The 24,674-nt window shown below is 37.6% G+C and overlaps 1 protein-coding gene and 1 non-coding gene across 3 annotated transcripts; both read left to right on the forward strand.

Moving 5' to 3' along the window:
- The first annotated feature begins 2,271 nt into the window (after nt 1–2,271).
- Nucleotides 2,272–23,541, forward strand: LOC149088266 (uncharacterized). Of its 2 annotated transcripts, XM_089252846.1 has the most exons (6): nt 2,272–2,409; nt 4,559–4,674; nt 15,514–15,660; nt 21,228–21,295; nt 22,057–22,152; nt 22,310–23,541. In XM_089252846.1, exons 2-6 carry the CDS (start codon nt 4,566–4,568, stop codon nt 22,358–22,360), a joined length of 471 nt encoding a protein of 156 aa, XP_089108972.1. In that variant the 5' UTR covers nt 2,272–2,409; nt 4,559–4,565; the 3' UTR covers nt 22,361–23,541. The 2 variants fall into 2 exon arrangements, with proteins under 2 accessions (XP_089108972.1, XP_089108978.1); XM_089252852.1 differs by lacking the exon at nt 15,514–15,660 and having other exon boundaries at nt 2,273–2,409; nt 22,310–23,513.
- Nucleotides 8,489–8,562, forward strand: TRNAN-GUU (transfer RNA asparagine (anticodon GUU)). Its single transcript has one exon. It is a non-coding gene; the product is annotated as a tRNA-Asn (tRNA).
- Nucleotides 23,542–24,674: the final 1,133 nt, after the last annotated feature.

A 24,674-nucleotide genomic window follows, 5' to 3' on the forward strand; every position in this document is an offset into this window, starting at 1 on the left:
GGGAATGGAATGTAAAAAGGTTTATCTCTGCACAAAACATGAATAGAAGTTTATCGTGCGCGATGCCTGTTGTCTTTTGAAACATACCTCAAAAATTCAGGTGGTAGATCACACATGGCTCAACCCATAGCCCGAGGGGCCAAATGTGGCCCTTGGACTCATCTGATGAGGCCTGCGACCTTAAACCTTATTGTGTAAAAATGAACTTAGTTGCGTATTTGAAAATAACTCAAGCAGTGCCGTCTTGAAAGCATCATGAGTCCCGGGCCAAGTGATTTCTCTGACGCCTTTACCTGGTTAAAAATTTTGTGCCTACTAATTTACATGCTTAATCTCGAAAATTTTAACGAAATTTCATTTCCCATTTCTACGTTTTAGGCCCCCCTCCCCGGGTCGTGCCCTGGTGAGTCCATGCGTTAAGACGGCACTGTACTCAAGTGACCAGCTGTTCCTGAGTACTTGAGTGGTCGATTATGCAGTTCCGCGACACATTTGATCACTAAAGTGATCCGCGGCACATTTGATCACTAAAGCTCTGGCAAAGTTCTGGCGTTCATTCCTTCATGATCACTAAAGTGACCCGTAGCATATTCACAGATGACTTGAATTATCCGTGGCACAATTCCAGAGAACTCAAGCTGCCCGCGGTGCAGTCCCAAATCACTTTAGTGGTCGTGACTTATTTCCAGATCACTTAAAAGTGATCCGTGACACATTTACAGATCACTAAAGGGGCTAAGTGGCTCGCGACACGTTTTCAAACCAATGAAGTGGCTCTCCTTAGTATGCACTATGTTCGCACCCTTAAGATTGCGCACCCTTGTGATAGATGCTTGGGGTTGGCAGGCCTGCTTGGGTTTGGTTTGTTTCTCCCTGCTGGGAATCAAACTATGAAATTGGTATAAGCTTTATCGCTGATCACTTTACGGCATAATGTGACGTTAGGTTTTGGTCCGTTAGGTGATTGGGTTTGTTAAAACACTCATTTTGCTGTACAGGCGTCCCTCGTTTTTAGCGATTCATTGGTTCCGCAAAATAGTCACGTAAGATGAAATCGCGTAAAGCGAGTTGAATTTAATATGGGAAAAGAGATATGGATGGAGAGGGGGGAGGGTTGTGTTTTCTTCAAAAGGATAAAAAATAATGAAGCGAACAGCAAAGGAACTTCTTTTTTATAAATGAATTAATTATTCAAAAGTTTATGAATAAATCCCCTGAATTTAGGCAATACGAAGGAATTAAATTATTACTTCTCACCACTTTTCTGTCTTTATTACTTCTGATTGATTCTAGTGAGTGTGGATGTTCTCTTTCGTGAAGAGCCTGGTATGATTAAGCTGATAACTCTTTCTAATGAAACAGCCGAGATTAGGCTGACAAGCAGCACATTTTTTGTCCCTTTATAAAAACTTTGGTAGCAAAGCCAGAAAATTCCGAATATTCCACACAAATATAAAAATTCTAGTTTCTCTAATCTAAATCCTAATCTAAATTCTCGTTACCAAACGTTGTTCATCAGTGAGATCTGGTGAGTTGTACGTGAGAATTTCTCTGATATTTTTGTATCAGCTTACATCATCAAATCCAACGTATATATATATTTCGTCGTCAAATGATTTAACTATGTTATAATATCTTCAATTCACAAGCCTATTTGCAGGAATAAAGTTAAACTCCAAGTCAAATTTTGCAGGTTGAAATTTCTAAAATTAACTTTTCAAAATTTTTTTATAGCGGAATCGCGTAAAGTGAAGGATACCATTCGTAAAGCGAAGGTGTATATTCGAGAGTTGATTAGGATCCACCCTATGCAGCACTTATGAAAGGGTTTTCGAACCTAGACTATTTTTGGCCCGAGTGGCTGATTTTTGATGCCCGACAATCAAATAAAAGAATAGAATTGGAGCGAATTTCCTCAGCGCTGCAATGAAATCGTGAGAGAGAAAAATGAAGTTGTCAGTTTTTTGTTATTTGGTGTATGGGAAAAGAGAAGCTCGATGTTGAATTCCAGGGTTTTAAGGCTCTCGATTTGTTGTTGCTACAGTTGCTATGGACACCTTCTTTATAAGCCGCGCGATATTATAAGAGCCATGCACGATGCCATTCATACTTTTTTTCACGCCCCCTACCCGTATCTACACTCCCCCTCAATATTCATGGAACTTATATCCGTTGAATTAGTTTCGGAGGAGGAGGTGAAACGTGCGTGGGTGTGGGTGGCAGAGACAAAAGAGGAGGGACATGCTGTACACGATGTCCGCGCATGTCACGAGCATGGAAGCACATACACACAAATCCATCTTTCATTCGAATTTCATCAAGGTGATTAGCTCATCCGATGGTGAACACGCGTTTGAGACATGCCGTGGATGGACGCGGAATCATGGAGCTGAATGTTGTTGACAGAAGGTAAATCAATCATACACTTCTCTAGATTAATGACAACCAGTGTTATCGATTGAAAACTAATGATTCCGCGGTCATTCGAAAAAAGATTGAACGGTCATAAAACAAATATAGGAAAACAGGTGTCAGAGTGATGACTCAATATGAAAGGTTTCTTTTTCGCGGTATCTTTCGATTAACCGTTGGTCGGAATGGTTAATCACTGGGAAGACCTCCCGGGGCTCTCTATGACACAGTCACTTGCTATATTTTCATTAAACTGTTGCTTGGATATGAATTCCATCCCGTGGACGCTGAGCATCTCGTAGTGCCCCATCGGCTCACGCAGTGTTGTCGAAGCCTGTGAGGGGGGGGGGGGGGTGTTGCTGTGAGTGCTCGAATATTTTTTAGAACTACATGGTTAACACTCCCATAATTAATTTAAAAGCAGAATTTCCCGCTCAGAGATCAAGCTAGGCACCCTCAGGTCTCGGGTAACCTTTGGGACTAAGTACTACTATTACTAAACCACACATGCTCCTCCTCCATTTTTCTCTGCAATGTCTAACGAAGTGGTACATGTTGGAATGTGCGTGTACGTGTTGTGAACCTAACGCGAAGTTTGTGTGACAGATCCTGGGTAACTCGGCTTTCTTAACATTAACCCGGGTTCTCGAACTGTGCTCCGCGGAGCACTGAGTGCTGCTCCGTCAAAGATTTCTTGGTGTTCTGCGAAGAGTTTGGAAAGTAAAATAAATAATTTTTCAAACTTAAAAAATTCCCATTTATTCCAGGTTACAGCTGGGATCCATCTTTTTGAATCAACGAAAACAAAATGATGTTATATTTAATATAATAGAACCTATCGTAGTTAAATATCGGAGGTTAATATCGGAGGTTTAGATGTTATAAGTGCTAGGTGAAAGTTGGTGCTCCGCGTTGAACTTCTCACCAAAAAAAGTGCTCCACGATCACGAAAAAGTTTGGGAACCACAACCTTAACCCATAGGGCTAAAACATTTCCGACACCCATCGGTCCTTTGGACCACCTTAACAAATGAGCTTCCAAAAACGGATACATTCATGATAATATGGAAATGACGAATTTTTCAAATGTTTTCAATGCACGATTTAGCTAAAACATCATCTTCTCGCAACAGCAGTCGTTTTCAACCTGTTGCTCGCGAGCACCACAGCGTTCATTGAATCATGTAATATTGAACGATTCTTAATCACAAAGGAGTTAATTTACAGCAAGCGTTCCTAAATATTTGTGTTCCACGGACCCTTTGTGAATGCCGCTGTGTGGTCATGTGGGCATAGTGACGGACTCGCATCGCGAGGACCAGAGTTCTAAATCTCACCAGTGGCACATTGGTGGTCAGCTAAAAGTGGTCTTCTGTGGTTCCCAAATTCGAGGCATACTTGCGAGCCGATCTTCCCGTTAAAAAGTCCTTCCACAGAGAGCAACAGACCTACAACGGTACAAATATTCAATAATCACACACTTCACTCATAGTTTGAAAAATAGATGGTAGCATTAAAAATTTATGCAAACGTTAGATACGCACTCAGACTATTAAGTACACATGCGCACTTCTTGCTCAGCTCCTTTCGCAGTAAATTGGCAATGACGATAGAAGTTGTTCTCGGTTTAAAAGAAAAGAAAAAAGACACTTTTGTACCAATAAGACGAAGGGCAGGGAGCTTCCCCCCCCCCTTTGCGAAAAGGATGAAGGCCACAGACCCCTTCGCTGAATAATATTCAGCACGTAATAATGTATGAACAATATTAATTGGTTTTCCATCATTCTCACTGACATGGATCCATGGATCCCTTGGTAAAAACACTGATCTACACCTTGGTTAAACAACCCATTAAACGATAAGAGTTTTGGTTTTGAGTTCAAACGTGCTTAATAGTTGATATTTGCTCTTTTTCTGATGATGGGCACAGAATCGTGACGTGAAAAAAACACACACACACACGAAGAGATTCCTGTTCTACAGGAATGATTCGCTACTGTCAAGAGTCGATTGAAGGAGTTTTTTTTTCACCGCAATACACGACACTATCACGTATTTAAAATTTAATCCCACCCTGTTTTGAATAAAACGACGCGTACTACTGTTGGTCATGAGAAAATATATGTTCGGTGTTCGTCGATTTCAGGTACTGAATGGGTTGCGGTGCGTCACGAGCTGCTGCGACTGCCGCTGGTGATGAGACGAATTCACCTCAAACTTTGTTGGACACTGTTGCTCCGGTTCTAGCTGCAGACACGGGAGGTACGAATTATATCTTGTATCCTATTCTTTTCGCTGTGGTTTCCAACATTTTTTCCATCCCGCACCTCCAGAGCAATGCGACTTACCTTCCCACACCCCCATAGATAATATATCCATGGATAATATATAAAAAATATTTTTCTGTCATTGATTACATTAACTATCCAATAATTAATTTCTATGAATTCTTTTACTTATTGTTTAATGTCTTTCCGGCTGTGGCTAATATTTAATTTTGGCTTCATTTTTTTGAAAATTAATTCAAAAACGAAACTAAAAAAGTTACTACTTTCAAACATTTTTTGAGATTTATAAAAAAAAGATTCATTAAATAGTTCTTCACTTATTGATTCCAGCCACAACAACTGTAAATGAATGTTTCTTTGACACTTGGCCAGAATTTTTTGACGTTTTTCTTGAGTCATGTGTTGTTACGACAGTTTCAAATCTAAGCACAGCATGCTAATATAACACGAGGTACCAATGTAAACAAATCACGAAATAGTTTAGGTAAAAATAATGATATTTTTCCCAACCGAAAAGGGTTTTTCAAGTACGATCTCTAATCGAAAAAGAAACTTTTACAACGCAAAATTCGTATGATACAGTTCTGCCAGCAGAAGATGATACGTCAGAATATTGGTATGATTCATATTTTTTTAGGGATTGAAAAATTCAATTTTGATCATTTTAATTTTCCCGAATTAAAATGATCAAGATGATGTTAAGATGTAATTTTTTTTCCATCTCGCACGCCCAAAAATGCTCTCCCGCACCCCCGGTCGGGAAACACTGCGTTTTGTTAAGGTTATCAAAACTTGTATCGTATTTATCGCCGATTCGTCAAGCGGAGATCATCCGAATTTCTCACTAATCGCTTGTGAGCGAAGCGGTTAAAATGAATTCCATATAATAAAACGTTCACCAACGTGTCAAATCTGTGAGATCAATATTCCTATACATAGTTGTAATTATCATGACTTATTTTATTTATCAGTTGGAAAATAACTTCAGTCTTTGATTTCAATAAATAATTTTCAAGTAGGAAATATTTATAATTTAATATATCTATAATTTGAAAGAAAATTCAAGTAGGCTTCGTTTTGCAAAAGGGGAAAACCAGGTCATTTTAGTAAAAAAATCTGGGCGGCTAGAAAAGCGGAAAAATCCAGGTCTGTTCCGGAAAATACGTGACGTCTAATCACCTCACCTGCTCTCGATCGTTTTTGGTAAAAATTAGAAATGACCCGTATTTTTCTCCAGAGAATATGGTCAGGTGAGTGGGTAGTAATGTATATCTATATGATAATCAATAAATAATCTATAAAATGTCACGGAGCTATAAGGAAACTTTCCTTCTGATTATATCCAAGTGCATATGCATTTGCATATTTGGTCGTTTTTTTGTATTAATACATATAAAATAAGAGAATTTTAGAAATTTTTTTTTCGGAGGAAGGATTTAATGAATTAATAAAGATATTTGCAATACAGTATTTTTTCTTCTTTTTTTTTTTCAAAATATCAACCGTTTTATTGTACCGTATTTTCCTGCGTATAATCCGCGGTGGCGCATAATCCGCATGCGAAATTTGAAGAAAGAAAAAACCCCACGTATATATATTATTATAATCCGCGACAGCGTATATTAAATTTACGGGATTAAATTACACAGGATTTAAAAAAATAATAATAAAAACTTACCTCGTGTTTCAATAATCAATCCACATTAATACGCTATAATTAATGAAATTTATTTACGAAACAATAGCCTTATTTACAGTTCAATCAAAAACCTTCACAAATTCAGATTCATGAGAATACTCATCAGTAGAGCCCGGATTATATATACTAAAAAAGTGGCGAACTGCTCTCTAAAAATATGCAAATATGCACTTAAAAATGTCAATATATGCACTTAAAATGGCGAAATATGCACTTAAAATGGCGAAATATGCACTTAAAATGGCGAAATATGCATTTAAACCCAAAATATGCATTTAAATTCAAAATATGCATTAAAGCCCACAATATGCACTTAAATATCCTGAAAAACGAAAAATTCAGAAATTTGTACCAAAATTGAGAAAATACCCATAAAAAAAAGCTGCCCAGTAACAAAATAATTTCGACGCTATTTCTAAAAAATATTTAACATTTATGACATATCTCTAGAAATAGCGTTACAATAAAATGATTGATATTTGGAAAATACTGTATTACGAACATCTCTATTAAATTCCCTAAATCCCACCTCCTGAAAAAAAAAAAGATGTTATGAAAATATTATATGAGCGATATTTAGCCTACTTGAAACATTTATTGAAAAAAAAAAGTGATTGAGCTTAAATAAACCTTTAAAAATATACACTTACATTCTGAAAATTATTTGATTTTATGCATTTATATGCATTAATGATAAAAAGACCAAAATATGTATATGCACATATGCATTTGCATATAATCCGGGCCAGGGTATGAAAAAAAATCACGATTTTTTTAAAATTAAAATTAACTGACTTGCTTATTAATTTAAACAAATTAAATAAATCAATTAAAACAAACTAATTATAAATGGCCATAATGATCAGAAAAATACACCAACGCGTCGATGACCTTGAATCATAGGAATCGATATAGGGATATATATAAGGATCGATATATAGGGGACGGCTATAAACCCCTTATCTATAGGGGGGTGTTGGTGAAAGCCCGAATTTCGGACATTAGCCTGGTCAACTGGGCTGGCCCCTTCGCGAAGGGGCAGCGTCTGCTTGCCGTAATAATGTCGTAATAGTCATAAGGCGCTTATGACAGAAAACCAATTAGGAGCTGGCACTGTGACGTCACAAAACTTGCGTTCGCGTCCGAAATATGCTCTCATGTGACCCAGGGGGTGAAAGCTGCTCGTAAGGGGCCGTTCAAGTATTACGTAAGCAAATTTTTAGCCATTTTTTGACCCCCCCTCTTTCCCCCCCCCCCTCCTTTTCAACAAAATTTCGTCATCAGCTCTGCCCCTCTGAATCCTAACTCATATTTTCATAAAGGGTGGTTGATGACGTAAGCATTATCCAAACCCCCCCCCCTCCCCCTTGTCATCAAAAGCAAGCAAATCGGAAACCCCCTCCTCCCTATCGATGATGACGTAATACTTGAACGGTCCCTAAACAGGTTTGCGTCCTCGGGAAAACTCTCCTGTGTGTGTCCGTTGCCTTTGTGAGAACCTCCTGAGCTTTCCTTATAACTAGGGTGACCATACATCCCGTATTTCCCGGGACAGTCCCGGTATTTTCTGTATTTTTGGCCGTCCCGACTTTTTGGCAAAAGTGTCCCGGTTTTTCCCGTATTTTACACGAAGTCTACTTAAATTTTTGTTCTTTATTGAAGTCAAAGATTGAAATTACTTTTCAACTAATAAACTATATTATGATAATTACAACTATAAATGAAAATATTAATCTCCCACATTTGTCTTGGTGAACGGTTTTTTTTTTGTGAAATTCATTTTAATCCACTGCAATTTGTAGTAACGCTTCATTTCCCGACATTATGATTTTTCCGTAGTTTTAACAATATTTGGCAACTATGCTCGGTTTTGGCGTTCTTTTTTGGCGATGTCCCGTATTTTCCCGTATTTGGAATCTCAATATCCCGTATTTCTCTCGAGGAAATATGGTCAGCCTACTTATAACTCAGTCAAAAATGTATAATTCTGTTCCAAAAAAATCGACTCAATAAGCCATAAACAATCTTTACAAAGAAAAAAAAAGACGTAATATGTATTTGTTTATTACATAAGGTAGAGTGAACATCTGCCTCCGTGGCGCAATCGGCTAGCGCGTTCGGCTGTTAACCGAAAGGTTGGTGGTTCGAGCCCACCCGGGGGCGACTGTTTTTTCTTTTCTTTTCTTCCCTCATTCTTTAAAATTGAATTATCATTGCATGCATCTATGAAGTAGTTCCGTCGCAAGAAAGGGAAAAAACTTGAGGAAATTTCAAATCGATCTAAAGTTGCCCATTCAAAATTAAAATATGAAGTGGTGGAACACCCACACTTTCCTGGGTTCTTTCTCTCCTGGGTGTTCTCCTTTCGTTGAACCATCCATAAAATTATTTCATATGATTCAACAGAATTCTTCTTTTTTTACTTCATCATTTACAATTTATAATTCCTTTTTTTGTTGTTTTGGTGGGTGTGCAGTGCCGTCTTAACGCATGGGCACGACTGGGGGCCCTCAAGAGAGGAGGGCCTCAGAAATATGAGAGGTAGTTGAAGTTTTCGAGAATTTGCCAGGTAGGGCCTCGGAAAAATTGCTTGGTCCGGGGGCCCGTGATGCTCTTAAGACGGCCATGTGGGTTTGGAAAAGAAACAGCAGTTGTACGCCAGCTTTATAAAAAACGCAGGAACACGTAGATCACTTTTTTTCAATGGAATATTTTAGGGACTCCCATTGAAATTGTTCAAATGCAGTGTTTAGAAAATGGCGATAGACCTGAGTTGTGCTCGGTTTGAAAAAAAAAAAAAAAATGTTTAGAAAAAGAAAAGAAAAAAAAAATCACATTTTTAAGGAAATGAAATTTTTCGCGGATACCAGACGGACATTTTATGTTAACATAATATAAGACAGATGGCAGCACCAACCATAAAAAGAAATTGAATTCGCCACGCGTTGTATCTTCCGGTTACCAGACGTAGAACTCCTTAATACATGAATCCTCCTTAACCATGACATATATGAAGTCGTCTTAACCAGACGTCCCCCCCCCCCCCTTTATAACGTCAGTTTAATCGTTCTCCGATGCGTTTAGTAAAATTCGATATTTTGTCCTCCTTTTCAGGGGTTACCGGGTTTTTTTTTCTTTTTTCCTGCGTCTGAAACTTTTTCACTCTGAAACATATCTGTGGTTTTTTTTTCTTCACACGTTTTTACACGCTTTGGCCAATCGCCTTCGAAATTCCTAGCACAATCCCCAAGTTTCCTCCAAGCACTGTGCAGATGCAATACTTTATATTTCCATCACGGGCCCAGCTTTCTCCAGAATAATATGAGAAAGACAGTCCAAAAAAACAGCCCTGAAAGAATAAAACAGCAGCGTCCATTTTGAGAATACAGTAGAACCTCTCGATAACGGACACCCACGGGACGAAAAACTTTGTCCGCTAACAGCGAGTGTCCGTTAGGAGGAGGGTTCCACTCTCGCAAATGTCCTGCTCTGAAGTAGGGAGCGAGGGAGGGGTGCTCTTCTAGTCAGAAATAAAGAAAATAGGATACAAACAACATTCATTGCTGATTCTTGTGGCGGAATCGCCCCTGGCAAAAAAAGAAACTCTCCGATGAGGGGGGGGGGGAGGGGAAATTTCTGAGGGTTCAGAATAAAAACCTCTCGCGTTGCTTCAGGCAAAGTAATAAAACTGACAAGACTAAATAATTCATTATAAGTGGAAGAGACGTATTTGTTCTTTTTTTGGTTTTTCAGTGGTTCCGTATTAGTTTCGAGAAATTATTGCGGTACCAATTTTTTATTAGTATTAGTGGTGACATTTGTTGTAGAAATTGGAAAAATGCCGTTTCTAAGAGTGCGCGCAAGCGTCCTCCTTTCTCAGTTTCTGTATCTGGTAATAATAGCTACATCTGAATCATAGGCGGAGATAGACTTGGAAGTCTGGGGGGGGGGGCACGATGATGATGATATCAATTCATATATACAAAAAACATTAGATCAGTCGACTCCACCGTTGACGCTGGGTGCCCCACGGCCCCCCCCCCCCCGTATCTCCGCCCATGATTTGAATAAAAAAATAATAATAATAACACTGAATGAATTAAACCCTAGTCGGTGCTCGTCATTGTTTTCTTATCGCACAAGTTGAACGGGGGAAAAAAATATTGTGGTTTCCGTGAGAAAAGATTGATCTAGATAGGCGAGCTAATGATGGGGTTCCTTCAACCTTTCAGACACAGCAGGCCAAATTAAAACTTCCCACGAAGCCCGCGGGCCACCTATTCGTGTAATTTAGTGATATCTTAATAGAAGGTGGCCAATGCGGGGCCCCGAATTACACATTGACAAAAAATAATTGCAGGCTTTTATTTATTCTTCTTTTATTGATTGCCAATTTTGGATTATTTCAGAAAAAGTTTTTATTTCACTCTCTAATTCGGTGTTTAAATTAAGTAATTAATTCTGAGATTGTGACTTTTCTTTCCGAGTTCACATCAGCAAAATAACTGTTTCTCTGAGATTAATGTTCATACGAAATCACTTAAAATGATTCCATAATTATAAATTTCGGTAATTCTGAATTATTTTCGATTCTCGATATATCTTGAAATCATTGCTATTTCAATAATTATTTACAATTATTCTTTTATTGATCCTGAAATAATTTCTATAAAAATTACGAAATTATTTCACTCATTGATTTATGGGGTTTTTTTTTCACCAAGTTTTGAAATTATTTGTTTATTATTTATAATTATTTGTTCAGAAGAGGATTTGGCGGGCCACGACAGAAAGCTTCGAGGGCCAAATGTGGCCCGTGGACCAAGCATTTGAAGACCTCTCTCTAGTCAGCTAACGCCTTAATCATAAATTGGTCGAGAAAAAATGTAAAAGTGTACATCAATTTGGAGGGTGCTCAGTCAACGCCCCAGGGGTGTTGACTCAGTCTTCTCACAAAATTTATTGAAAGATGTTCTCTAAAATTAGGGTTACCATTTTCGAAAACTAAGAAAGGAGAACCCCCTGTGAGCAGCATCCTTAGTCATTTTTCCCAATTTTAACAACAGATGATGGTACTAGACCATTCTGACAATAGAACAGGCATGCCAGTAATGCAGGCATGCCAACAGTAATTTTTTCAACGAAAAAAGCCGCGAAACATAAAAAAAAACAAAAATTCTGAGAATTTCGATGACTATTGGTCAATGTGGGCGTGAGTGTGTGGAAAGGGGGGGGGCACAAAAATACTCATATTAATGAAGAGATTTTTGTTTCAGAGTGGGAAAAAAATTCTATAGAAAAAGAAGAAAAATAATTCCGGAAACCTGAAAAGGACAAAAGGATGAATTTTCCGAAATGTAGGGGAACGCTTGAAATGAGATTAAAAAAAAGGAGGGCACGTCCTCCTAAAGAAGAACGTCTGGTAACCCTGTCTGAAATAGCCTAAGGCCCCCCCCCCCTCCCCGTGTCGAGCGAGCGAACGATCGTATTTCAATCGATCCATCTATCGAAAATTATCAATATATTGGGAAATATAGAGTGTGTAGGGTTCGGGTTTATGGCGTATATAGGCCGTTATTGCGCATAGCCTATACCTTCATCCGAGAGTGATGTGGAAGTAATAAATTTGAATTTATAATAAAAAACCTAATACGTAATAAAACCTAGGGGGTTTTATTACGTATTAGTAGGGTATTAATAAATTTAGGCGGGTACCCTTCAATCAGACCAGTGTTTTCCAAAGTGGGCAATATCACCTCCCCGCAGGGCTATGAAATGGTCCAGGAAGGACTACAGGTACATCTTAGGTTACAATGGGTTGACTTGAGTTGGGGGGGGGGGAAGAACGGGGAAAATTTTTTTGAAGAAGGGGGCGATTCAACAAAAAAAAAGTCTGGGAAACTATACTTTTACTTTAGAAAAAAAGTTCTTAACATTTAGAAGCCCGCGGCCCGGTTGTTTACCATTTTTTTGTGCGTGGGAGGCCCGGTCATGCCCAAGACTATTGAGAAATAAATGAGTAAAATGAAATGCCAAATCACACACTTTTACAGCATAGCTTGACTGACGTCATGGCCTGGCGGAGGAGCAAGCAACACTGCTTTTAGGCCGGTCGCCCACGGGAAGCTGCTACAAGCAAAAAACAATTCGCGTGTATGCGCAAGACCACTATAGTAGTTCTGCGGCATACATGCGACTTGCTCCGCGACTTGTTTTCGTTCCTAGTAGCTTCCATTGGACAACCATAGATGTATTATATAGCCTTCATAATACCTCCATGGCTCCCACATCCTGGAGCACGGCCCCCAGGCCAGGATCTTATGACCCCGACCAGATTTTCACGGGCCCCCTTTATGATGAATTTACAGCGTGAAAAAACAAAAAGGTGAAAATCGTCCCGGACCCCAGGGCTGGAGCCTTGTCATCCCACCCCTTGTGGGGGCCATGCATGTAGACGACCGGCCTTAGATTAAAGTTATACGATTTCGCAGTAGGTATATAGATTTGAAAAAACAAGGAAGAGAGATTCATGTCTGGGTCCTCTGTCCTCCTACCCGTTGTGTGGGTCCTGACGCGAACACATTTGTCCACTAGACAACATATTTTAAAGGTGAGTTGGCGTCCTGAATAAAAACACTCAATTCCTATGTAATTCGGTGTGTTGAACACGAATCTAACCATAAAAAAAAGCTGGATTAGCTCCGGTTTTCTTTGTAACTGAACATTTAATACAGTAAAACCCCTCTTAACGGTCATCCCTCTTTTGACGCCAAATAATAATTTCCCATTATATAACAAAAAAGTATGCATATCAAACAATTAAATTAACGGTCATCCCTCGTTTACGGACGAATTTTTTTCGTCCCGTTGGTGTCTGTAAAAGAGAGGTTTTACTGTACATATATAGTAGTACATACACAATGGAAAAAATAATAAACATGCAAAAAAAACATAAATAGCATAGAAACCTCGCAAACACATAGAAACACGATACATATTAAAACACATAAAAACACAAATATATTACAGCACTCTAGTTCATTCATTTTTAACACAGTATCTCCACTGAAAAGGCGCGTAGAACTTTTCCATGGTGTGTTCAGCAGGTCAAAACCATTCGGAATTGTGGATTTTCATGTCGGCACTTTCATTGTTATCCAGAGATAGCTCTCGCGTGAAGCAGCTTTTTCACACTTTATATGATAATACAGTCGAATCCCGTTTTAACGAATACCGTTATAGCAAAAATCTCGTTTTAACGAACACTTTTCTAATCCCCCAAATAAGTTTACATGGGAACAATGCTAGGTAACCTGAAATTCCTTTATCACGAAATTTCGTTTTAACGAAGTGATTCCTCCGATCTCTTGGCGTTCGTTATAACGGGATTCAACTGTATCTCAAAAACAAGAGCCAATAAAACTTTTTCATGGCAATATTCGTGTTCAGCAGGCCAAAATCATTTGGAATTGCATATTTTCATGTCAGACGCTGTTTCATTGTTGTCCGATGACGCATTATTTCAACGTTCAATCTAATTTTTTTTTCCTTTCCCCTTTTTTTCAATCAACTAATTTCTTCTTGCGTAACAGAAAACATTCTGTCATCAGGTGATGTATTTTCTGACGACAAACTCTACAGTTGGCAATTGCAATAGTTGTCCTCATTGTCTTGGCGTCTTTTTTTTCTTTTCGTTCATGGATAAGCGAAAATCTGTACCCATTCATCAGACTTCACAAGGTTTTCTTTCATTAACCTTTTACAGCCTAAATTTAGATTTAAATTGATTTTTAATTGTTTTCCCTTCTGATCTTTCTAGTTTAGTCTTTAGAGATATCAACCAAAAATTTCATGGAAAAAAGTTTTTATTGTATGTTTTCTGGATTTTATTGTATGTTTTCCATGTCCATAGAAACAACATTAAAATTAAGAACAAAGAAATTAAATTTTAAGTTTCCATTTTCTTTAAATAAGGTGATTTTAAAAAAATTAAATTTATAGCATAAGTGCTCAAATGAATCAAATTTTTTTTGTAAATAAAATTTGAAATCTCACGCGTTAAAGGGAAAAACAATAAGGGTGTCCATCAACGAAATCTAATTTTTTTAATTACTAAAACCGATTATTATACAATTTTTATAGGCCAGCAATGAAACCCGGTGATGTCCGAGTTTTCTTCAAATACGTACTGGGCGCGTCAAAGTGGAAAACCATTTTGAAGGCGGATCCAGGGCGATGTTTCGGGGAAATAACTTTTCAGAAATAAAGGTCATGTGATCACCGCACGTCACGTATTTTACGGGGTATATACTGTGTATTACACGTATATACGGGGTAGTATTTTTACTTTCTACCAGGCTCTTAGGAGGGAAAAGCAATAGGAGATACGGGTAAGAGTAAAATACGGGTATAAAGTAAAAAAAATAAAAAAAATGGTTTCCGTGTTCCTATGTTAGAAATAGAAGAGGAAAAAGATTAGTGCAGTAGGATTTTTCACTTTACCCTTACCTTCTCTTTTTCCCATTTCCCTATTTATTCTTTTTTTCGTTCATTGAATGCATTGCGAAAGCTTGCATTGCACAATCCCCAAGCTAATATACGCATCTTTATATTGTAGAAAGATAGATTGTATGTGGGGGAATCACTAAACAAGGGCATAGGAAGAACGGGGAGGGAGAAAAACAAATTCTGTTCATGGGGCTACAATGAAGCTTCGTGATGATTAGAAAAAATGTAAAAAACGGAGAGTTGGAATGACTTTCTCTCATTCGTGTTTGCACGAAATATCTCGTCCCTGATCATTAAGGGGGGTTATTCAATTAAGGGGGTCCATCCAGTATTTTGAGATACACATGGAATGCAGCATTTCTTTTTCAAGAGGCACGAGCCAAACTTCTGGAATAAAAACACTTGAGAAAAAAAAAAAAATACCCGTAATGATTGCTTCCGAAAGTACGCGAATTTACGTATACAAAATTGTAGGAGGCTTGTAGTGTACAATAGGTTTAACTCTTTTTTGTTTTGTTTGAAGTCTTATTGGATTGTGATCAATATACGCAGTTTTTTTTTTCTTCCCTTTCTTCCATATAAAAATAAAACAATGGTTCCTTGAAGCCGTCTTTGCTGTTGGAACAAAAGCTGCAGATATTTTCAGTCGGCCCAGAAATTCGATCAAGAAACAGCAGCAGCCAGCGTTTCCGTACGATGTTATGCCCCCAGGGGCACTTCCTCCAGAGCAACTGCAACGCCGACCAAACACCAGTAGGTGGCTCTCTCTCTCTCTATATATGTATATATTTATTTTATTTTCATAAGCATTGGAATGTATCCGCTAGGAATCGAAAAATGAAGCAATATTAACAGTAGGTGGGTAATGCAATAGACGGCTTATTTTTTCGGATGGCCAATCTCCGCCTCAGCAGTGCAACATTCCGAAATCTTTCGTGATTTTATACTCCCGGCTGTAGTCTATATTCTATACATGCCTACTTTTGTTTTCGGGGGTGGGGGCTACACACCGCATTTACACCTTACAAACCTACCGGAAATGTTATTTGAAAATTTTTGTTGCATTTAAAGTCAATTTCAGCAGTTGCAGTCTATCCTCCGAACACGCTAGAATAAAGGTTCTTAATCTTTGTGTTCCACGGACCCCTTGCGAAAATAAAAAGAGGGCTAAGGAAGATGTTTTTCTTTCAGAATAATACACTGTAACCCCGCTAATCCGATAAGGGATGACCCCTTATTTGAGACTTTTGATGACAAGGGGGGGGGGGGGAAGGGGGGTTTGTAGGTTACTTACGTCATCAACCACCCTTTTTGAAGAGATGAAATATTCCAAGCTGCTGATGAAATTTTGCTGACAGGGGCGGGGGTGGGGGGGAGGGGTCAGTGTTTTGCTGACTTTTACTGATGGGGGGGGGGGGGTCGTTGCATTATCATGCATTATCATGCTGCAACACGGATGGAGATTGCAGTCCCAAAAAAGCTTCTGAATGAGCATTTGGTGGGGTGGGGGGGGGGGAGCGTCATAATCTGCGACTACGTCATAATCAAACTTTTGCCATCTGTGGCTCCCTCTTTTTTGTTACTAATGTGAGAATAAGATATTATATATTGCACACGATTTTTTTCCCCTGAAGGTGAGAGATTCCAAACTTGATTTAAAAAACAAAAATTTCATTCCTTTCAGTACTTAGGCCATAGAAAAATTTAATTTTTTAAATTATCCATTTTGAAGGAAGGATAAAATTAATTTTTTTCTTGTTAATTTCGAAGTATTTTAAGTTTTTTTATAGTTGTTTTTCTAAGGACATGGGCGAGTCCAGAAAACATGCAGGGAAATTAATTATTTTTTTCATGAATTTTTTGATTGATGTGTCTGAACCTAAACCAGTGATTCTCAACCGAGGGTGCGCGCGAGAATTTTTGGGGGTGCAAGATGGAAAAAAAATTACATGTTGACCGATTATTCAGGAAAATTAAAATGATGAGAAAATTGAATTTTTCAATTCCCAAAAAAATATGAATCGTACCAATGTTTTAAATTCTACTCGCAGAAACGTGTTATACGAATTTTACTTTGCAGAAGTTTCTTATTCGATTAGCGACTGTACTTGTTTTCCATTTTGGTTAAGAAAAAAGACTATTATTTACTTAAACTATTTCGTGGTTTGTTTACATTGCTTAGATTTCATACTGTCGTGAATATACATGACTCAGGAAAAACGTCAGTCAAGTGTCAAAGAAAAATTAATTTATAGTTGTTGCGCTTGGAATCAGTAAGTGAAAAGCTGTTCAATGTGTGCTAATCTTTTTTTTCCAAATCTCAATTTTTTTTTTTTAAAATAGTATGTTTTTCTTAGTTTCGTTTTCAAATTAATTTTAAAAAAATGAAGCCAAAATTAAATGCTAGCCATAAGCCATAGCCGAAAAGACCTTAAACTATACGTAAAATAATTTCACAGAAATTAATTATTGAAATCAATTACAGAAAAAGCACCTAATTTTCTAACATATAAAAAACGTATTATCCAAGGAGTGCGAGAAAGTGAATCGCATTTTTTTGGGGGTACGACAAGGAAAAAAGGTTGGGAACCACTGGTCTAAACTGAGGGATCGGAAGGGGAAATAAAAGAAAAAAAAATGATAAAAGTGAATGTAAATCTGAATTCGGTCAGTGAAAGGATAAAGGAAGCTGTAATTTTTACCTTTACGTATTTTCTTCCCCTCCATCTGCATTGTTTCACTGCAGATTCATCAGATCTGGAACTTATTGTAGCCTTACGATCTGGGACAGACAGAACAGCAAAAAATATTCATGTCATACAAATAAAAGTTTCATCTTTCCCTTTTTCTTCCATCGCCCTAATTCGCCGGTAAGAAGTGAATAAGATCCGTTTCAGACATTCGTTCTACTTTTTATCAGGGCTGTCATATACAGCGCGTGTCCTGCGATAAAAGGAGGGACAAATAACTTTCCAGACGGAATAAAGATCCCAAGAAAGCTAGATTGATATACGAAATAAAGAAAATAATGATAGGAATATCAGACGAAAAATCATTAATTACTTACTGGAAAGTTCAGTATTAGGGGTATCTTATATAGGCCCCTACGCAGTCAAATAAACATCACACTCGGCTCCAATTCAAATTTTAGGGAGGGGACATGGACCCCACAAGGGGTGGGCTGGCAAGGCTCCAGCCTTGGGGCCCAGGACGATTTTCTTTTCTTTTTTTCACGCTATAAATCCATCATAAAGGGGCCCGTGAAAGTCTGGTCAGAGGGCCCCGCAAAAGATTCCAGCCTAGGGCCTTACTCTAGGATGTGGGGGCCATGGGAGGGGGTGAAGGCTTCAAGGCGATATACGGCCCGATGCAGCTAAGATGAAATTAAATACAGCCATGTTTACTGATTTTCGTTACTTTACCTTGAGTTTAGGATGGTCTATGCGCCTGGGATCTTCAAGCCTTCAGACACACACACATTGTGGGCCAAATTAAAATCTCCCATAAAGCACGTGGGCCACCAAGTTATAATGTATTAGAATCGCAATACGATAAACAGATTTACAAAGACCAGATGAAATGTACAGTAGCATCTTGACGGATGGGCCAACGACCTCCAATGGGCCCTATTCTTTTTTTATTCTGAAAATATATTTGTTTTTTCGTTAAATATCAGTTTTTAATAATTATGGAATTATTTCTCTCACCAATTCAATTTTTTTTCCTTTCCTATGAAGGGATTCTAAAATACTTTCACGAATTATGAAACTGTTTCTCTCATCAAGTCTGAAATCACAGCAGTGTGTATTTATAAAAATTATGAAATAATTTCTTTCATTGATTATAAATTTTCTTTGATTACGAAATATTTGTTTCAATATAATCCTGAAATTATTATTTTCAGTAATTCTGAAATTACAGTGAGACCGCGTTTATACGACTTTCAATTGTACGACTCTCACGTATATACGACGTTTGGCTTCGGTCGCAATTGGTTCCTATCCATTTTAATGTTATTTCAATGTTAAAATAATTCGTTTATTCGTCGTAAAACCTCAATTATTCGACGTTTATACTTCTAATCGAATTCCAAATCTTTGGGAAAAAATGTCATTTATATCCATCCAATGTACACAATTTTTGTATCCAGTGGAAACGCATTTTTGCAACAGTTCTTCCTGCATATTGCCACTGAAAAAGCCATAAATTGTAGATTCATTACTGACTTATACGAAAGTAGCCAGTGAGCTGGCCGATGTTCATTTAGAGTGGACACTTAAGTGATTTGTTTATTGCTTGTTTCTGAGAATACTCCGACGTGGTGAACACCAAAGAAACGGGTTTCAATTGTTTTGACGGCCATATGTCCTTCCAAATTTGTTTTCTTCCAATGCTTTCAGCGTTACCCAGAGGGTAAGAAAGTCCTGTAAGTACTTGAAGGATACAGGTCTGCCGATAAGAGAAAAAACTGTACACATACACAGTAAGTTCTTTCGATGATTTCCTGTATAATTTTCTTTCGTTGTGGTGCTTTGGTTGCTCGCTGGGTCAAATTTTTGTTCGTAATGTCGAGAAAACGAAAAGCACTTTCTCTAGAAAAAAAAACTGGAAATTTTTTTAAAGTATTCTACAAGAATTTTATATTAATGATGAAAGTTGATCTTTCAAAATAGTTGAATATCCCTGTGTCAACTCTGACAATACAATGATTGTAAAGCAGAGAAGCAAAAGCAAAAACCAAGCTGCTGGTTGCAAATCATCTGCTGCCAAGAAAATGAGAGTTCAAGATGGGAAGTTTTCTGAAGTCGAGAAAATTTTTAAGTAATGTCATGTCCCAAATGTAATGCTCTGCTAAATTTCATTCCTTTAAATGATGGGAAATGCGCGATTTAATATTTTCCCCCTTAAATATGGTTGAAATGATATTTTTTATAATAGAATTGGAGATGCAATTAAACACAATGGATTTTATACTATTTTGTATGTCTGTTGGGGAAAGGGAATCATTTTTTCTTTAAAAAGTCTTAGTTATTCGACTTAGCACATTTATACGACGTTCGATTCGGCCTTTTGAAGTCGTATAAACGAGGTTCCACTGCATTTCTTTCGACAGTTCTGAAAAAGTTTTCTTTCAAAAATTCTGAAATTAATACTAAAAAAAGTTGTTCTTGAGTTATTTGTTTTAGTAACTCTGGAAAATTATTTCATTTAGCAACTCTGGAATTATTTTTCTTTCAATACTTCTCAAATCATTTCTAAAATGACTTCTGAAATTATTTTATATTTTTCATTTCATTTTTTATTTTTCAGCAATTCTATAATTATGTAACCTTTTAGAATGCAGAATTTGCCCTCCTGAAACGGGGGGGGGGGGGAATCACGATCACGAGAGTGTTTAGAATCCCCCCCCCCCCCCCGAATACCTTAAGATGGTGCTTTAAGGCTGCTCTCATAGTGGAGCGAATTGTGGCGGGAATTGTGACTAGGAACAAAAAAATTCATCGGGGTCGAGGAAGAGATGCTCGCACATAGTAAAAGAGGAGGAGGATAGAGAAATTGGCAAGAGAGGAGTTCTCTCTCTGAAATGTAAGAGTGCGATGATGATGATGATTCCTCCGCAGAAAGAGGGAAAGAAAAAAAAGAAAAACGAACCAATTATTAGCAGATAGCGAAAATCAGCAGATTGAGGTGAAAACAAACATGCTTGTTCAACTCCATCACTCCTTTGAGTGGCCTCTTTCTTTGCCTCGCTCTTCGAGTATATATGTGCGATGTAGAACAAAACAATACAATTGTTTTCATCACTAGCCTGTATTACGCACTCTCGTACCTGCTGGTTGCTGCACCATATGCACGGCCTTAGTGTATCAAAAATCTTCCACACAGTTATAAACATCGCAGTACAGCTCTCAGTGGCCAGTGGGCTCTAACAAAATTGATTTAGTCGAACACCCTTCCAATGTAAAGCTTATATTTTCTCAAAATGGTTGGCGGACCGTGTTAAAAAGTTGAGAGTGAGTTACATTTGCCCACGGGCCATGCATTGAAGATCCCTGGCCTTGATGAAAATGGTGCACGTTCGAGATCAAAATATATTTTTATTGACATCGAAAAATAATGACGTAATGACGACGATAATTAAAAAAAGAAATGGGATCGATTCCCAGAGCTAAAATTGTTTGCACTGCAATATTTTTTAATGAATTTAACATTTTCTTCTTTGCCATGCATTCGAATTACAATAAGATTTGCTCTTTTCTTTTGTGTTAAGATATACCCTTTAAACTTATCGTGGTATGTTTCTTCTTTGTTGATTTCAGGATCAGGAAGCGATGATCTAAATCCAGCGAGTAGTATAATATTGAAGCATCCACCAAGGAAACCTCAGGTACCAACCGTGCAATTATACATCATACCATACATATACTACAATGTAGCTCACTGAATGCTGATTCTTAGTGGCGCCATCGGTAGTGAAAATCGGGAAAAGTGACGTTAAAACGGATGCGCACAGGCGTCCACCTTTCTCAGTTTTCGAATCTGGTAACCTAAACTTCGGCTAGTTGGCAGATAAAATCTACCGAAGTTTGGGCTTTAACATCAGTTACCGAAGATAAACTTAGAGCTTATTCATTAGCAGCTTAGAGTTAAGTCTTGGGATACTTGGACCTCAAGAGGACCATATGACGCCTGGTCATTCTTGAAAAGACGTCATCTATTTTCTCCAGAAAGCCGTGAAATTGCTGGGAAAACAGAATAGGAAATTTTTCCATTGAGAGCATGAAGCAAGTTCGCACAGCTCTTTTTGGATGGAACCACTTGGTACGCTACATGTGGCCGGCGGGCAGAAAATTGTGCACCTATGGTGTAAAAAGTAGAGGTTCCCAAACTAATTGCTTCATTGCCCTCTTCTTCAGAAATTTTTTTCTTTCTTCCCCCCTCCTACTTTGGATCATTTGATCGCCTTTTTCACGGGAAGCGATATTGTCCATTTCGGGATGAGATAATATCCTCAGATTACTAATTTACCAATCTATTCTCCTAAATACTATATGGACTTATCGAAAATGTGTGAAATCTTGTTATTGAAGAAAATTTATTTTTCTCTCGTTAATTGCTATTGAGTTGTTTTGCTTCTAATTATTTCAGAGACTGGACGAAGAACTGGCGTCGTTGGCGATCATGAGCCCCAAACGTAAAATCGTGTCGTCGACTAGACTGTACAATAACAAACCGAGTGTTCAGGTGAGTATTAAGTCATTACGAAAGACCGAGACTGTCTTTAAGCTCTCGGAAAGAACAAAAAACAATACTGTCAGTTTCATAAGCTGGCATGTTTTTCCAAGGATGGCGGATGACAGCAACTGATGTTGATCAATTTTTTCTTTCTTCTCCACCCCAGGATGTTCCGGAAGAAGACGAAGATGAAAACGGAACCGTGAACAATACTTGAATTATTTCAAAAACGAATGTACAGACATCAAAGAAAACTATCACCGCCCGTGCGCGATTATCATTTTATTTCAGAGCATATCCATATTTTCACGTAATTTTGGCCATCCCGACTTTTTTTTAACACTTTAAAAGTCCCGTTTCTTTCCTGTATTTGCAGCGAAGCCTACTTGAGTTTTTGTTATTTTCTGAAATTAAGAATTTCAATTATTTTCCAAACCTATAAATTATATTGTGATGTGGTGAATATTTTTTTTCGTAGAATTCATTTTGATTTACTGTGATTTGCAGTAATGGTTCATTTCTCGGTATGGGCGAATTTTCGGTGATTTTAGCGATAATTGGCAACTATTTTAGCAGGCATTTCACCATTTTGGCGATTTACAGTATTTTTGATCGCAATTTTCCTAACTTCGCCCAAGGAAATATGGTCAGCATACTTATAAATGAAATTCCAGTCCTCGAAGAGTTATGAAAGTTTAGTCATTAGGGGTGTCATCTTTTGCAGACTAATGAAAAGCAACTCTCTCTCTCTCTCTCCCGATAAATACGCCGACTCATTTACTTCATTATCTATGCAAATAGCTGCTGCCATAAATTAACAGCTCACTATGATAAGCGTGTCCAGTATTTTTAAATTTGTAATTGTATAATCCTAAGCAGTACACCCCCATTTTTTCAGTTTTGCTACCACGTGTACATTTATTTATTTTTTCACAGGTTTACAACAACAACAAAAAATAGATCCTTTGGTTCGTAATTCAGTTTATAATTATTCCTTCGACATGTGCTGGAAGATGGGAACATTTACTGCCAAAGGTCTTTTTTTTCCACCTGTCGTTCTTTGTTCGTAGTTTGTGGCGGTGCTTCTGTAGACGCGTAGTAGATGGAAAGGAGGAAAAATTATTTCCCGCGATTATTATTATTATTATTATTACGAAATTATTATACTGTATTTACAAAAGCACATTATTCCAAGCGCACACAATTCTAGGAATCGAACTTGGTGCGTTCTCTCTCAATACTCGCTTCATTGTAAAGCGCGGAATACGTATCACTGATTCAAAGTAAAAAATGCACTATGTACAGAAAATAACTGAATCCTTGTACAAATGCTGATCGTGTCAGATGTATAATACTTGTGTAATAGAAAGTTTGCCATAAATTCGTTTTTTTTCATGGAAAGTGAATGGTCATTATTTGCCTCTTTTAAGCCGATTGCGTCTTTTTTAATTTTTTTCAGGAACTTTTAAACCCTTTGCGTGACATGGCAGAAATTCCCAAACCCCTTATACAATGCTAGATCTTTTTTAATGAAGCAGAAGTTCTTCCTATTTTCAGCAGGTACGAAGTTAGGGGTATAGGGAAAAATAGGACACCACCCTTACCAGACGTGGAGCCAAGTGCGTGTCAACGTACCAATATCGGGGCACCAAAAACGTTTTAATTCTAGAATAAATAAAAATTCAGAATTAACAGAAGAAATAACCCCATTTCCGAAAATTCAGAACCAACGAAAGAAATAATTCTAGAATAAATTGATGAAATTCAGAATTAACGGAGGAAAAAAATTCCAGAATCGATGAAAGGAATAATTTTCCAGAGTTGATGAAAATTCATAATTAACGTTATAAAAAATTTTCAGAGTTGAAAAATCCTTCCATTAATCCATTCGTTTTCCATTAATTCTGAATATTTTCAGAATTAATGGAACCTCCGTCCCGATTCATTGGAATCAAATGAAGAGAAACTCTACACATCCACCATGATAATTCAGAACCAATGGCAGAAATACTGTACTTTTAGGATAAATTGATGAAAATTCAGAATAAACGGGGAAAAAATTCCAGATTTGATGAAAGAAATGAAAAGAAATAATTTCATAATTGAATGAAAATTCAAAATCTATAAAAGAAATAATTTCAGAATCGATGAAAATTCGATTCAGAACTCATGTAAATCCAGAGTTAACGGTATAAAAAATTTCCAAGGATTCAGAAAAATTCAGAATTGGCGGTATAAAATTTTCAGAATTGGTGAAAGTTCAGAGCTAGTGAAAGAAATAATTCCAGAATTGATAAAAACTCATTACTAACTGAAAAATAACTTCATATTTCCACCATGAAAATTCAGAATTAACAGGGGAAAAAATTCCAGAATTGAAAATTCAGAACTAATGAAATAAATAATTTAAGAATTGTTGAAAGCCTTCAATAGTTTCACGTGAGTGCGGAGCCTTCGAAGGTGCCTCCTCCGGTACAGTCGCACCGGGCCCCGCGATTTGTGAGGCCCCCCGCACTCACAGTAAAATATTG

Source organism: Pholcus phalangioides, unplaced genomic scaffold (assembly GCF_987345545.1).
Source record: "Pholcus phalangioides strain wild (caught in Gottingen) unplaced genomic scaffold, Ppha-v1.0 ptg000003l_1, whole genome shotgun sequence".
In the NCBI taxonomy this organism is placed as follows: Eukaryota; Metazoa; Arthropoda; class Arachnida; order Araneae; family Pholcidae; genus Pholcus; species Pholcus phalangioides.